General features: G+C 44.6%; 1 protein-coding gene across 2 annotated transcripts in view; it reads right to left on the bottom strand.

Annotated features, from left to right (window-relative positions):
• LOC137368927 (G protein-coupled receptor kinase 5-like) overlaps positions 1-16991 on the bottom strand; it is a 174618-nt gene that overhangs the window by 72334 nt on the left and 85293 nt on the right. For both annotated transcript variants that reach the window (XM_068029243.1, XM_068029244.1), the window contains 2 exons: positions 15285-15397; positions 1842-1919 (listed from right to left, as the gene is read on the bottom strand). In XM_068029243.1, coding sequence (XP_067885344.1) covers positions 1842-1919; positions 15285-15397 — 191 coding nt within the window. The remainder of the gene's footprint in view (positions 1-1841; positions 1920-15284; positions 15398-16991) is intronic.

Below are 16991 nucleotides of genomic sequence, written 5' to 3'. Positions count from 1 at the left end.
AGCAAAGGTCCCCGCACTGATCCCTGCGGAACACCACTAGTCACATCCCTCCATTCAGAAAAGCACCCTTCCACTGCTACCCTCTGTCTTCTATGACCGAGCCAGTTCTGTATCCATCTTGCCAGCTCCCCTCTTATCCCGTGTGGCTTCACCTTTTGTATCAGTCTGCCATGAGGGAACTTGTCAAAGGCTTTACTGAAGTCCATATAGATAACATCCACTGCCCTTCCTTCATCAATCATCTTTGTCACTTACTCAAAAAACTCAAATTAGTGAGACACTACCTCCCCTTCACAAAACCATGCTGTCTCTCGCTAATAAGTCCATTTGTTTCCAAATGGGAGTAAATCCTGTCCCGAAGAATCCTCTCTAATAATTTCCCTACCATTGACGTAAGGCTCACCGGCCTATAATTTCCTGGATTATCCTTGCTACCCTTCTTAAACAAAGGAACAACATTGGCTATTCTCCAGTCCTCTGGGACCTCACCTGTAGCCAATGAGGATGCAAAGATTTCTGTCAAGGCCCCAGCAATTTCTTCCCTTGCCTCCCTCAGTATTCTGGGGTAGATCCCGTCAGGCCCTGGGGACATCTACCTTAATGCTTTGCAAGACATCCAACACCTCCTCCTTTTTGATAACGAGATGACTGAGACTATTTACACTCCCTTCCCTTGGCTCATCATCCACCAAGTCCTTCTGTTTGGTGAATACTGATTCAAAGTACTCATTTAGTACCTCACTCATTTCCTCTGGCTCCACACATAGATTCCCTTCTCTGTCCTTGAGTGGGCCAACCCTTCCCCTGGTTACCCTCTTGCTCTTTATATACGTATAAAAAGCCTTGGGATCATCCTTAATCCTGTTTGCCAATGATTTTTCATGACCCCTGTTAGCCTTCCTGACTCCTTGCTTAAGTTCCTTCCTACTGTCTTTATATTCCTCAAGGGCTTAGTCTGTTCCTAGCCTTCCAGCCCTTACGAATGCTTCCTTTTTCTTTTTGACTAGGCTCACAATATCCCGCGTTATCCAAGGTTCCCGAAACTTGCCAAACTTATCCTTCTTCCTCACAGAAACATGCTGGTCCTGGATTCTAATCAACTGACATTTGAAAGACTCCCACATGCCAGATGTTGATTTACCCTCAAAAAGCCGCCCCCAATCTAACTTCTTCAGCTCCTGCCTAATATTGTTATGATTTATATACGTATAAAAAGCCTTGGGATTATCCTTAATCCTGTTTGAAGATAATAGAAGAGCTAGACATCTGCCTCCTAAGTTTGATTGATAAAAGCCAACCAAGTTCTGGTCCCTAAAGGCAATAACAGTCTCCATCCCTTTATCTAGGGATTGCAAAGTGAATGAAACATTCTAATTACCATCCAACGACTCCTGTTGGACATTCGCCTACAAACATGGAGTTAAGACATATGCAGCACCAATTCCACTCTCCCCCCTCCCTCCCCCACATTTAACAACTGAGGATCCATTGAGAATTGAGGTTCGTATTAACACTGCCCACTTGAGTAAATAACAGGAGGATCACACACTTGCAAAAATGTATTTTTATTTATCACCTCTGGAAAAGGTTGAATGGGGAGACAGGAAGGCGGTGGGGGGGGGGGGGGGGGGTGGAGGAGGTGGGGGAGGGGGTAGAGAGAAAGAGGTGCAACTGAAAGGAAATCTGGCAAGAAAAGGAAGATAGAAAACAATTTATCCAATTTTAGAATGCATTTTTAAATCCCGTAAGATTAGAAAATTTCACAAATGGAATTTCACCACAACTGCGCATAAAAAAAAAGAATTAATTCAAAATTGTGGAAAAGCTACAGAAGAACATACCCCATTGTTGAAATAGGTCTCTAAAAGCTGGAGCCCGTTATCTCGTCTCTTCTCATCTGGAGCCATTTCAAAATCTGCCTGGAAAGAAATGGTACTATAAATCAGATCATTGTCAGTATTACAGTGGAGCCAAGATTTAAACAAACAATCTGGTGTGCCTATATTGGCTTCTTCAAACTTGACTAGAGAGGGGAATTCAATGGCATCCTCTCTTCGAACAGATACGGTGCTAGACACTGATTTTCTAGTCTTGTTTTGGGACTTCTCCTGGTTTTCCTCCCTTTGCTTCTCTTCATGTTTAACTCCCTCCATGGCATCGCCCCTCCCCATCTCCATAACCTCCTTTCGCCCCACAACTCTCCAAGATCTCCGCACTCCTTGAATTCCAATCTCTTGCGCATTACTGGCACCCATGCCTTCAGCAGTCTCAGCCCCAAGCTCCGGAATTCCCTCCCGAAGCCCCTCTGCCTCTCCTTTCTCCCTTATGACACTGCCTAAAACCTACGTCTTTGACCAACCATTTGGTCACTTATTCTAGTGTTAGCTTCTTTGGCTCAGTGCCAATTTCTGTCTGCTGGAGCTCCTGTATAGTGCCTTGGGACTTTGTGCTATGTTCAAGGCACAATATGAATGGTTTCTTCATTCCTTCACCCACCGTCCTATTAGGCAAATCCCCACCTGCCAAGACCGAGGCGCACGTTATTTCGCCACATGAACATTAAAACTTAAAATTGTGTTTAAAATTAAACCCTGTTAAAATTAGACCAGGTGAGGACAGCAAGAGACCACCTAGACACCTTGCTCACCTGGTCGTAACAAAAATTGGGGTGCTAGCGTCCGGATTGTTACCCACAGACAAACGAGTGAAAATTGAAGTCGGAAGTCAAATTGTTCCCAATCAAAAACAACAAATTATCACAGGTTTTCTTGTGGTTGTGTGTGATTGTATACTAACATGTCTGCAACTGAAGCTAATGGCTCTCCAAGACAGGGTGAAGTAACTTGGGATCAGTTAAAAGCACTGTCTCTGGAGGAGTTGAGGAAAATGGCTGAGCAGTGTGGGATCACTGTACGTGGCAAGGCTAGGAAGTCTGAACTCCTAAGACTAGTGGCCAACCATTTTTCTCTTGAATCTGACAAAGCAGACCCAGACAGGGTACTGTTAGCAAAAGATAGAAGATAGTTAGAAGGCAGAACAGTGGCGCAGTGGTTAGCACCGCAGCCTCACAGCTCCAGCGACCCGGGTTCAATTCTGGGTACTGCCTGTGTGGAGTTTGCAAGTTCTCCCCGTGTCTGCGTGGGTTTCCTCCGGGTGCTCCGGTTTCTTCCCACAAGCCAAAGACTTGCAGGTTGGTAGGTAAATTGGCCATTATAAATTGCCCCTAGTATAGGTAGGTGGTAGGGAAATATATAGGGACAGGTGGGAATGTGGTAGGAATATGGGATTAGTGTAAGATTAGTATAAATGGGTGGTTGATGGTCAGCACAGACTCGGTGGGCCGAAGGGCCTGTTTCAGTGCTGTATCTCTAAAACTAAAAACAAAGCAAACAAGTAAGAGGAAAAGAGAGAGAGAGAGAGAGAGAGAGAGAGAGAGAGAGAGAGAGAGAGAGAGAGAGAGAGAGAGAGAGAGAGAGAGAGAGAGAGAGAGAAAAGAGAAAGAGAGAGAAAAGAGAAAGAAAGAAAGAATATTCCAAAAGGAATGCGAAGAACACGATTTACGGAGGCTTGAGTTAGCTAGGGGGCGACAGAGTAACCAGAGTGAAAGTATGGCCAATATGGAGGAGTAGAATTCAGGCTTGGGTACAAGATTGCTAAAACTCGCCCAATTGATTCCAAAATTCAACAAGGAAGACGTGCAAGCATTTTTCGTGTCTTTTGAGAAACTGGCAAGGCAGCTAAAATGGCCAGCTGAGACCTGGTCTCTTTTACTACAAAGCAAGCTAACCGGAAAAGCCCATGAGATTTATTCCTTGTTGCCAGATGAGAGTTCATCTAATTATGAACTGACCAAAAATGCTATCCTGGGGGCATATGAATTAGTACCCGAAGCCTATCACCAAAAATTTAGAACCCTCAAAAAACAAGCTAATCAAACTTATCTGGAGTTTGAAAGATGCAAGCAGCTGGATTTTGACCAGTGGCTGAGGGCTTTAAAAATCCAGCTCAGCTATGAGACTTTCAAAGAAGTAATCCTGTCAGAAGAATTTAAAAACTCTCTCCCATTCTCAATAAAAACCCATGTAGAGGAGCAGTGGGTTTAGGGAGCCTGGCAAGCAGCCATTCTGGCAGGTGAATTTTCTGTAATCCATAAGTCGGTTTCCCAGGGGAGAACCTTTCCTGATCATCCCCACAAAACCGAAAAGGGCAAAGGGTGGGAAGGTGATCTCCACCCAAGCAGTCCTGGAAAAGAAAGAAAGAAAAGCAGGAGACACAGGGGGTCCTCCTCCAGCCAAAAAGGAAGGTGCTGTGAGCAAAAGTGAGACCCGGAGACCTGTGTGCTTCCATTTTAACAAGGCAGGGTATTTAAAAGCTGACTGCTTGAAATTAAAGGGGAAACTGGTCGGATTAATCAGGGCACACCCACTTAGTGAAGTCTGATGGAAAACATGGAACGGGCTGTGGCTTTGACTGCAGTAAGGGTGCAAGCCAGGAAGCTTACTACAGCCAGTGCAGGAAAAGTTAATAGGATTCCTGAAGGTTATCAGGGGTTTGTGTCTGAACGGAAAGTAACTCCATACCCCTCAAGTGGGACAGGCAAGCCCATAGTAATTCTCAGGGACACAGTGGCCACTAGATCCCTTTTACTGGGAAAAGACCTGACCTTTCCCTCAGAGAGTGCAGTGAACACCAAAACAGTGGTGAATGGTATTGGAGGGTAGTGTATGCCTGTACCTGTACACTGGGTACACCTGGAGTTTCGGGACTGGTGACTGTAGGGATTGACCCTAGTTTGCCTGTGGACGGGGTTGACCTGCTCCTAGGTAATGATCTGGCAGGGGTGAAGGTGGTCGCACCCCCCCAGTAGTGAAAAAAAGAACGCAGATGGTCAAAGAGACAGGGCAGTGGCAGGAGACAGACCCCTGCAGTTTCCCTGAATGTGTAGTGGATCAGGCCATGAACAAACCAGCTCCCCCAGAGGAGGCTGAATTAGCACTGCAGGCAGATGACCATGAGGTCTGTCTGTCCGAGACGTTCTTTGGAAAGTTAGGAGACCCAGGGAATGAACTAAATGGACATTCCCCAGCTGAGGCTCAGAGAGCTGACCCAGTGTTGAGAGGGTGAGCACAGGCTGCCCAGTCTGAAAGTGAAGCAGAGGGAGTCCCTGATTGCTACTATTTAAAGAATGAGGTACTGATGAGGAAATGGAGTTCTCCTCACAGATCTGAGGGCAAGGAGTGGACAGTGGTTCACCAGTTAGTGGCGCCACAGAGGTACCGGGGAGAAATATTAAGAAGGGCCCACGAGACTACAGTGGCTGTTCATGCCAGTATACAAAAGACTGGCCAGAACTCCACAAGAATGTGGTGGAGTACTGCAGGAGTTGCCACATGTGCCAGGTTGAGGGGAAACCCCAACCTACAGTGAAACCTGCTCTCCCAAGTCCTGTATCGGTGTTAGGAGGATCCTCCAGCAGAGGGCTGGTGAACTGTAAGGGACCCCGCTGACAACAAACGGGGACAGGCAAGCACATGGCTGGCAAAAGGTTAGACAGGGAAGGGGAAAAAGTGACCAAGAGGGCAGGTTAAAGGAAGTCCAGGAAGAATCCCGGATGAAAACTCCTACCGCCCGGTTAACCAGCCCCGAAAAATGTGAAAAGCTAGACCCCACATCCTCCTATGTAAATGCAGACTCTAGAAGCACCCCACCAGAGTTGCTAACAGCATTTACAGGAACCTGCAGAGACAAAGAGACACCTCTAGGGCGCAGAGAAACTGTAAGGGCGACGCCTCACCTAGTCAAAAGGTCATCGGAAAATGCAGTTAAGTCTGCACAAATACCTGCAGGTAGGAGTGTCCCAGAGAATAAAGGAGAAAGTAACAGAGGCTCCTCCCCCACAGTCAGAGAAAAAGGGAACCACCATCCCCTGAAGCCAAAAGTCTTTGCATGAATTAGGGAGTTCAGGATAGACCTGCACCCCCCACCCCCACCCCACTAACTCTCCTGGAGGAAAAAAAAAAGGGGGCAATTTAAGCAGCCATGGCCCCCCCAGAACAGACCATTTTTAATGAGCTTCAAGATTGGTGAATGAATGAAAATGAATGAAAGAAATGCATGGTTTTCTTTCTGTATCTTATATTTTTCTCAAACTCTGTAATGATATGCGCCATTTTCTTCAAATCGCATTTCATTCCCCTTGGTGTGGAGGTGTCAGGCAAACCCCCACCTGCCAAGACTGAGGCACACAATGTGTTTAAAATTAAACCCTGTTAAAATAAGACCAGGTGAGGACAGCAAGAGACCACCTACACACCTTGCTCACCTGGTCATAACAGTCCATACCATTTCTATTTGTAGCGTTGCACTTTTTAAACCTCCTTATCCGTATCTCCCTCGACACCATATGGCATCCGGCAGCTCAGAGAGAACTCAGCTCAAGTTTTTACTCTATAATTAACCACCGGTGAACAGCAGGGCTAGCAATGGGAAGGAAGTGTAGGACAAGTCACAGCAACAAGGCAATGTCTTTATGCACTTCATGGCACTGTACACTGAAGCACATTTAAAAAGAAAGAAAGTTTTACACCTTTTCCATGATCCTATTTCTCCTCCACCTTTCTTCTTGGATCCTCTGGGTTCCTAGAGCTTTCCAGATCTTTCCAAGGTTCTCGAGATATCACGAGGTGACTCACTTTACAACCTTTTCTTCCCTGTGGCAAATGCTTAACCTCCGCTAACTCATCTCCTGACACAAGATAAATATGAAGACAACGAAAAGAATGCTTGGCTCAAGCAAAGGCCATTCAGCCCATCAAGTTGTCCCTTTCATAGTACATGCAGGGACTTGATCTCTCTCTAGGTCTCTATACTCTCACCCTAATCAAACCTATTAATACACCTCTAACTCACCAATCCTGGTCATTTTCAAAAGATTCGGAACGGACTACTATTTTTGGCATCAGTTTCACATATTCATTATCCTGAAGGGGTGGGATGAGGGGTGGTCTCAATTTTCCTAATCTCCAACGCTGCTCAAGGAGTGAGTTTTGGGTAATTCTGCCCACTTAGGTAACCCACCTAAATCTACAGTTCCCCATCATAGCGTTCAACTATTCATCTTGAACAATTTCACTGCTACACCTGAAAGTACATCTCAAAGTATTAATCACTCTTTGCGAAGCACTTATACCCGAAATTTGCCATTCATTAGTTTCAGCTTGTTGCTTGGTCGGCTTGTATTCAGTGGGTAGGGTAAAGGCTGGAAATTAATGAGAGAAATGTTTGGCACTCAACCCACTGAAACCGTGGGTACCCACCCAGGGTCCCACCAACAAAAGGAAAACACTGGAAATCTGAACTATAAACAGAAAATGCCGGAAATCCTCAGCAGGTCAGGTAGCAACTGTGGAGCAAGAAATGGAGTTAATAATTCAGATCAATGAGCTTTTGTCAGAACTGGAAAACGTTAAGAGTTGCAACAGGTTTTATGACCGGGAAAGGGATGGAGGGGAGGAAAGAACAAAAGGGAAGGTCGGTTATAGGCTAGAATGCAGAAGTGATTAAACTACAAAAGGGATGGTAATGGAACAAGTAAAGAAACACAAGCTGGTTCTAGAGGAGCTGTAAATGGCAACAGCAGAATTATTACCAACACCCGCTGTCTGAAAAAAAAATGGGAGCAGTGGTTAGGATCTGAAATTATTGAACTCAAAGTTGAATCCAGCACGCTGCAGTGTCTAATCAAAAGATTAAGTGCCATCCCTTAAGCTTCTGTTGAGCTTCATTAGAACAGTGTAGGAGGCAGAGGGGTGAGGGAACAAAGTCGAGGCACTTCTACCTATTTTACCAAAGGAAGGAGCAGACCTGAAGTTCCAACAGCACCAAGGACCCAGAATCTGTGGTACGCCTGTTCTACCATTAGATTAGCCTGGATTTTCTGTTCATTTCACACACTTCAAAACCACATAGATACTGGGCAGGTGAAGGGTCACGCAGGGAGTCAGGTCAATGGGAGTGGTTCAGGATACTGATCCAGAGAAAAATGGAGTTAAAAACCCAAAAGCTAACAGCTTCAACAGACCAAAAAGTCCTTTCTTATACCTCCTGCTTTACTGATAAAGTATTTGAAATCTCTACACTAAAGTCCGTGCGAAGTATAGTACAGCCAAGTCCCTCTCATCAAAAAGGATATTGCATTACAAACAGCTCATGCAAGAGTCACCAGGGTGATTCCAAGCCTTGGGGAACTGAGTTATGAAGGAAGGTTTAAGAAGCTGAACTAATTTTTGCCGGGGTAAAGAAAACAGAGCAGAGATAAAATTCAGGACTTTAAATATTGATAGACTGCAGTCAACAATCTAATGATAAGGAACAAGAACCCGAGCCAACTTAGCCCTCCCTATCCCAAGTGGCATCAAGACCTAAAGTAACACGCAGTTTGTCAGCTAACTCAGCAGACAGGCGACCGATCCTGGTCCATAAGCTTAACTAACCGCTTCTTTAACCAGCGGAGAAAAGCCATTTACTGTACACATGCAGGTTTGAATAAGTACAAACTTAATCCATTACGCAACAACTAATTACATTATCAGATCTTCTAAAATGGTGAAATACAGATGATCCCCTAATTAATGCTCCCTGTGCAACTTGCTGCACTGCAAATAATTTAGTTAATTAGTCATTTTGCACTCCCTCCCGCAGGTAGACATTAAAAAGGAATGAGGAATGTCGCTTTTCTTTTCTGATCATTTCTGTCAAATCGTCCAAAATTGCCTTGGCTCAGTGGGCGAGAACCAGGTCAGAAAGACATGGATTCATGACCCACTAAATAATAAATAATGATCCCATGGCATTATTTGAAGAAATGCAAGGGAATTCTTAGTGTCCTGGGAAACATTATCCTTCAACGAACACCCAAAGAGATGATGATCTGGTCACACATCTCATTGCATTGTGGGAGCTTGCTGTGCATAAAATTTGGCGGTCACAATTCCTGCATTACAACAGTGACTAGACTTCAAAACTACTTCATTGGCATAGAAAGAATCATAGAAAGTTTAAGACACAGAAAGAGGCCACTTGGCCCATTATGTCTGTGCCGGCCGAAAAATAATCCACCCGGATGGTATGTTGCCTCCCAGGTGCCAGGGTCAGGGATGTCTCGGATCGAGTCGACAGGATTCTTCAGGGGGAGGGGGAGCAGCCAGAGGTCGTGGTACATATCGGTACCAATGACATAGCTGGGAAAAGGGATGAGGACCTGAAAAGCGAATATAGGGAGTTAGGTTGGAAGCTGAAAGGCAGGACGAGCAGAGTAGTAATCTCAGGATTGTTACCGGTGCCACGTGCTGGTGAGGCTAGAAACAGGGAGCGAGTGCAGCTGAACACGTGGCTACAGAACTGGTGTAGGAGGGAGGGCTTCAGATATGTGGATCATTGGGATACCTTCTGGGGAAGGTGGGACCTGTACAAGAAGGACGGGTTGCATCTGAAGTGAGGGTAGGGCCAATCAGGGATAGTGGAGGGAACTTGTGCCTGGAGTCGGAGGAGGTAGGGGAGGTCCTAAACGAATACTTTGCTTCAGTATTCACTAGTGAGAGGGACCTTGTCGTTTGTGAGGGCAGCGTGGAACAGGCTGATATGCTCGAACAGGTTGAGGTTAAGAGGGAGGATGTGCTGGAAATTTTGAATGATAGGAGGACAGATAAGTCCCCGGGGCCAGACGGGATATACCCAAGGATATTACGGGAAGCGAGGGAAGAGATTGCTGCGCCTTTGGCAATGATCTTTGCGTCCTCACTGTCCACTGGAGTAGTACCGGATGATTGGAGGGTGGCAAATGTTGTTCCCTTGTTCAAGAAAGGGAATAGGGATAACCCTGGGAATTATAGACCAGTCAGTCTTACGTCGGTAGTGGGCAAATTACTGGAGAGGATTCTGAGAGACAGGATTTATGATTATTTGGAAAAGCATGGTTTGATTAGAGACAGTCAGCATGGCTTTGTGAGGGGTAGGTCATGCCTCACAAGCCTTATTGAATTCTTTGAAGATGTGACAAAACACATTGATGAAGGAAGAGCAGTGGATGAGGTGTATATGGATTTTAGCAAGGCGTTTGATAAGGTTCTCCATGGTAGGCTCATTCAGAAAGTGAGGAGGCATGGGATACAGGGAAAGTTGGCTGTCTGGATACAAAATTGGCTGTCCCATAGAAGACAGAAGGTGGTAGTAGATGGAAAGTATTCAGCATGGAGCTCGGTGACCAGTAGTGTTCCGCAGGGATCTGTTCTGGGACCTCTGCTCTTTGTGATTTTTATAACTGACTTGGATGAGGAAGTGGAAGGTTGGGTTAGCAAGTTTGCCGATGACACAAAGGTTGCTGGAGTTGTGGATAGTGTGGAAGGCTGTTGTAGGTTGCAACGGGACATTGACAGGATGCAGAGCTGGGCTGAGAAGTGGCAGATGGAGTTCAACCTGGAAAAGTGTGAAGTGATTCATTTTGGAAGGTCGAATTTGAATGCAGAATACAGGCTTAAAGACAGGATTCTTGGCAGTGTGGAGGAACAGAGGGATCTTGGGGTCCATGTCCATAGATCGCTCAAAGTTGCCACCCAAGTTGATAGGGTTGTTAAGAAGGCGTATGGAGTGTTGGCTTTCATTAACAGGGGGATTGAGTTTAAGAGCCGCGAGGTTATGCTGCAGCTCTATAAGGCCCTGGTTCGACCACACTTGGAATATTGTGTTCAGTTCTGGTCGCCTCATTATAGGAAGGATGTGGAAGCTTTAGAGAGGGTGCAGAGGAGATTTACCAGGATGCTGCCTGGACTGGAGGGCATGTCTTACGAAGAAAGATTGAGGGAGCTAGGGCTTTTCTCATTGGAGCGAAGAAGGATGAGAGGTGACTTGATAGAGGGATACAAGATGATGAGAGGCATAGATAGAGTGGATAGCCAGAGACTTTTTCCCCGGGCGGAAAGGGCTATCACCAGGGGGCATAATTTTAAGGTGATTGGAGGAAGGTTTCGGGGAGATGTCAGAGGTAGGTTCTTGACACAGAGAGTGGTGGGTGCATGGAATGCACTGCCAGCAGTGGTAGTAGAAGCAGATACATTAGGGACATTTAAGCGACTCTTGGATAGGTACATGGACGATAGTAGAATGAAGGGTAGGTAGTTAGTTTGATCTTAGAGTAGGTTAAAGGTTCGGCACAACATCGTGGACCGAAGGGCCTGTACTGTGCTATGTTCTATTCTAATCCCACATTCCACCTTCTGGAGCCCTGCAGATTACGGCACTTGAGGCATATCCAGACTCTGTTTCAATGAGTTAAGGGTTTTTGACTCAACTACCCTTTCAGGCAGTGAGTTCCAGACCCCCACCACCCTCTGGGAGAAAAGGTTTTTCCTCATCTCCCCTTTAAACCATCTACCAATCACTTTAAATCTATGCTCCCGAGTCACTGACCTCCCTGCTAAGGTGATTAGACCCTTCACCGCCACTCTATTAAGGTGACTTAATAGAGACATACAAGATAATCAGAGGGTTAGATAGGGTGGATAGTGAGAGTCTTTTTCCTCGGATGATGATGGCAAACACGAGGGGACATAGCTTTAAGTTGAGGGGTGAAAGATATAGGACAGATGTCAGAGGTAGTTTCTTTACACAGAGAGTAGTAGAGGCGTGGAATGCCCTGCCTGCAACAGTAGTAGACTCGCCAACTTTAAGGGCATTTAAGTGGTCATTGGATAGACATATGGATGAAAATGGAATAGTGTAGGTCAGATGGTCGGCGCAACATCAAGGGCCGAAGGGCCTGTACTGCGCTGTAATGTTCTAATTCTAATTCTAAAAAAAAAAAAATTCTATCCAGGCCCCTCAAAACTTTGCACATTTCAATCAGATCTCCCCTCAGCCTTCTCTCTTCCAAGGAGAACAATCCCAGCCTATCCAATCTTTCCTCATAGCTGCACATTTCCAGTCCTGGCAACATCCTCGTAAATCTCCTCTGTACCCTCTCTCGTGCAATTACATCAATTCTGTAATGAGGTGACCGGAACTGCACACAGTACTCAAGTTGTGGCCTAACCAATGAGTTATACAGTTCCAGCATAACCTCCCTGCTCTTATATTCTATACCTCAGCTAATAAAGGAAAGGATTCCATATGCCTTAACCATCTTATCGACCTGTCTTGCTATCTTCAGGGATCTGTGGACATTCACTCCAAGGTCCCTCACGTCCTCTACACTTCTCAGTATTTTCCCATTAATCGTGTATTCCTTTGCCTTGTTTGACCTCCCCAAATGCATCAACTCACACTTCTCCAGGTTGAATTCCATTTGCCACTTTTCTGCCCATCTGACCAGGCCATTAATATCTTCCTGCTGCCTACAGCTATCCTCCTCGCTATCTACCACACGGCCAATTTTTGTGTCATCTGCAAACTTCTGGATCATGCCCCTTACATTTACATCCAAATCGTTAATACATGCCACAAAAAGCAGGGGACCCAGTACTGAACCCTGCGTAACGCCACTGGAAACAGCCCTCCAGTTGCAAAAATACCCATTAACAATTATCTTTTGTTTCCTGCCACTGAGCCAATTTTGTATGCACCTTGCTGCATTTCCCTGGATCCCATGGAATTTTATTTTTTTAACCAGTCTGCCATGTGGGACCTTGTCAAAAAGCCTTGCTAAAATCCATGTCGAACCACATCAGCTGCACTACCCTCATCTATCTTCCTTGCTCCTTCAAAAAATTCGATCAAGTTGGTCAAACAAGATCTTCCTTTAAATCCATGCTGACTATCCTCGATTTACCTGTGCCTTTCTAAGTGACAGTTTATCCTGTCTCAGAATAGATTCCAATAATTTTCCCACTACTAAAGTTAGACTGACTGGCCTGTAATTATTTGGTCTGTCCCCCGCTCTTTTTTTAAGCAGAGGTACAACGTTAGCAGTTATCCAGTCCTCCAGCACCACACCTGTATCCAGTGAGGACTGGAAAATGATGGTCAGACCCTCTGCTATTTCCTCTCTCGCTTCTTTTAACAGCCTAGGATACATTTCATCTTGCCCTGTGATTTAACAACTTTCAAGGATGCTAATCCCATTAATACTTCCTCACTCCCTATCTTTATTATATGCATTACTTCACACTCCTCCTCAACTACAACATCTGCATCGTCCCCCTCTTTTGTGAAGGCAGATGCCAAGTATTCATTAAGAACCATACCAACATCTTCCGCCCCTACACATAGGTTACCTTTTTGGTCTTTTATGGGCCCTACTCTCTCTTTAGTTATCCTCTTACTCTTAATGTATTGATGAAACATCTTTGGGTTCACCTTGATTTTGCTTGCCAATATTCTTTCATGCCATCTCTTTGCTTTCCTAATTTCCTTTTTGATTTCACCCCTCCACTTTCTGTACTCCTCTCGGCTTTCTGTAGTATTGAGTTCTCGGTGTCGGACACAAGCCTTCCCTTTCTGCCTTATCTTACCCTGTAAGATCTTTGACATCCATGGGGCTCTAGATTTGGCCGTCTCACCCTTTTTCTTTGTGGGAACATTTTTACTCTAAACCGCTTGAATCTCCCCTTTGAATGCCTCCCACTGTTCTGACACTGATTTACCTTCAAGTAGCTGTTTCCAGTCCACGTTCACTAAATCACTGCTCAGTTTAGTAAAATTGGCCTTGCCCCAATTGAGAACTCTAACTCCTGTTCTATCTCTGTCCTTTTCCATTATTATGTTAAAACTGACTGAATTATGACCATTACCACCAAAATGCTCTCCCACTGCCACTCCTTCTACCTGCCCATCTTCATTTCCTAAAGCTAAGCCCTCTCTTGTTGGACTTGCTACATACTGGGCAAAAAAGTTCTGAATGCACCTCAAGAATTCTGCTCCCTTAATTCCTTTCACACTAAAACTATCCCAATTCATATCGGGGTAGTTAAAATCCCCTATTACTGCCCTATTGTTCTTGCACTTCTCAAAGATTTTTGCCTGCATATCTGCTCTCTCTGACTGCTTTGAGGCATCCGGAGGTCATGAAAGGCAGCTGTATAAATTCACGTCTTTCTTTTTAAGCCAGCTACAAATTTGAGAAAGGGACGGGAGAAAATTAGCTGGGAGAGAAAAAAAACCAAATTCAGTTTCCAAACGAATGCACCTGTTTGCTTCCCCAATTATAAAGACCCAACCATGAAAATACAGTGCGGGTTTGACTCACTTATGAATTTTTCCTTCAGTTTGACTCACATCCAGAACCTTCCAACACCAACATACTGCAGATCACCAGGGAGCCACTTATTTTTTCTATGGAGTAACTGTATGAGGTCTGCATCAAAGGCTGCCTCAGATTCAATTCTGGTTTCTTTCGCATTCCTGATTGTAATTACTACACCACTGATGATCCTGTCTTCAGCAGCCTAGGTCCTAAGCTTTGAATTCTCTCCCTAAACGTCCCTGCCTCTCTACCTCTCTTTCCTCCTTTAAGATGCTCCTTAAAATGTAACTCTTTGGTCAAACTTTTGGTAACCCGTCCAAATACCTCCTTGCGTGGCTTAGTGTCAAAATTATTTTGCTAATTGCTCCTGTGAAGCACTTTGGGACATTTTACTACATTAAAGGTACTATATCAAAGTTGATGTTGATTCTACCAGATAAAAGGTATTTCTCTCTATAGCAAGCCACTTGGGACTGATAAGATGATCGCATTTGACACAAGTAATGGGCAAAGGAATATAAATATAAATGCAAATTTTTGTGTTTCCTTTTATTTGACATACACAAAGCCCCTACTCACACAGGAGGCTTAAACAGCTTGTGATAAACCATAAGTGAATCTTGCACGGATTCTCAGTCAAGATTACTGTGCACCATCATGGTGATTGCTGGTCAACTCATGCCAGCTTGGGAACTAAGTGAATGGGTTTTAGTCTGTCTACGATTTTCTTGTGAAGCTTGGATTGGACTTCAACCAAGTAATGTAGGTGTTAACAAGTGAGGGCAAATCATAGGACACATTTAGGAGGAACAGGTGACGATGGACCCATGGTTCTCAAAACTCTCCAACCCTGAGATTGTTCTCCTATCATTTCTTGGTCTGCTGTAGACTAATTGATATCGATCGATTGCTATGCTTAGTCAACAACTCGATCATAGTTGCATGCAACTATCAGGATGGTAGAAGGCGAATTAGTTGGACCTTGATCTTTTCATATAGGTATTCCGGTTTTCCTACTTGGGTGTAAAGGTTGGTTAAAGTAAAGACTTACCACTGCGTCCAGGAATTCAATACATCTCCTCAATTCTAAGCGAGTCTCACAGAACTGTCTAAAAAGGTTCCTTCCAATTGGTTGCTTGTCACAGAGGTTGTTGTAATCCCTTTCTGAAAAACAAAACAGTAACATTACTCAACTCAAGAGCACTGAAGCCACAGCAGAGTCAACCTGGTAGCAGTAGTCCACATCTTACAAATCTACAGGAATGCCTGATTCTTTTGGGCCTCCTTATCTCGAGAGACAATGGATACGCGCCTGGAGGTGGTCAGTGCTGATATGGTGGGAGGATAATGATTATCCAGACAATGTATTTTGATTTTCAAAAATGGAATTAATGGCAAATCAGTTAGCTGGACTAGATGCTTGTATCTTCAATCTCTATTGCTTGACCTAATCCAGCCCTCCCTCACGCAGATTCTTTAAGAATTTAGTCAGGAAAGAATGGGTAGATATCAACTCAAAACGAAATCTGGACCTCTCTCACCTCCATCACCCAAAAAGAAAAGCTGTTGAGGCTCAGGGTCAATTTAAAATTTCAAAATGGAGGTGGATAGACTTTTGTTAGGCAAAGGTATTTAAGGAAACTATATTGCTGTTCCTTCACGGTCACTGGGACAAAATCCTAGAACTCTACACTTATACCTACACCACACAGACGACTGCGTTTCAAGAAGGCGGCTCACCACCACCTTCTCAAGGGCAACAAATGTTGGCCTTGCCAGCGAGGTCCACATCCCATAGAAGAATTTTTAAAAAGTCAGATAAATGGCATTAAGGTGCAGACCAGCCATGATCTAATTGAATGGTGCTCAAGGGGGGCTGAATAGCCTACTGCTGTTACTATAACGATACAAAGTTAAACATTTCAGGCATGGCCCTTCTTTAACACTAATCAATCTGTTTTGCACTTCCCAGCATAGTCTTTTTCATTATTTAATATTGTGGTGAGGCCAAACATCTTCCGTTGGTGCCATACTTGACTGCGAGATCTTAAATGTCAAGAGCAGCTACCCTCATCTCTCTGTGGACATTCAGCTCTTGCATTCACATCTTATTTTGATTGCCTGTCCGGGTTGGGATACTGGTTTTAATTAGTCATGATCCAATTGCATGGGGAGGAGTAAACTCAAAAGGACTAAATGGTCTATTCCTCTTGCTAAATGTAGGGGAATTTCACCGAGATAATTCTTCCCTGAATTGGTCTCGTCATTTATTTTTAATTCATCTGATTATTTTGCACCTCTCAGGAGATTATGTTGGCTTCTGATTGGTGGAAGGTATTAAGGTTGGGATGGGATCACATTGCTTCGGAGGAACATGGCTGAAAGGGACACACTGACTGTCTGATTTTTTTTCCCTGCCTGTCCCCTTTCTCGCACATTCATTCACAGGCTGTTTCAAATCAAGGATTTCCACAGCAAGCACTAAAGGTCTGAGCTGCCCGTGAACAAAAAACACACCACTTAAAACTCACTCACCACAGGCAAGCACACGCAAATAAGAGAAACAGACGGCCAACGTCCCCTCCAAAAAACAACCCGCAAGTTCTAATTGAATCCAGAAGTAATACATCAGCCGTCACTTCTTTTAACAAAATCAAAAAACACCAACAAAATTGAAGTACAGTGAATCCACGGCAGTGTGCACGCTCACAACCGCCACAAAAACTCTTACATCTCCCAAAATCTCTGCCACTACAAA

Source organism: Heterodontus francisci, chromosome 4, assembly GCF_036365525.1.
Source record: "Heterodontus francisci isolate sHetFra1 chromosome 4, sHetFra1.hap1, whole genome shotgun sequence".
In the NCBI taxonomy this organism is placed as follows: Eukaryota; Metazoa; Chordata; class Chondrichthyes; order Heterodontiformes; family Heterodontidae; genus Heterodontus; species Heterodontus francisci.
Note: the sequence above shows the minus strand (reverse complement) of the source record. Positions and strands in the feature narration are given on the sequence as shown.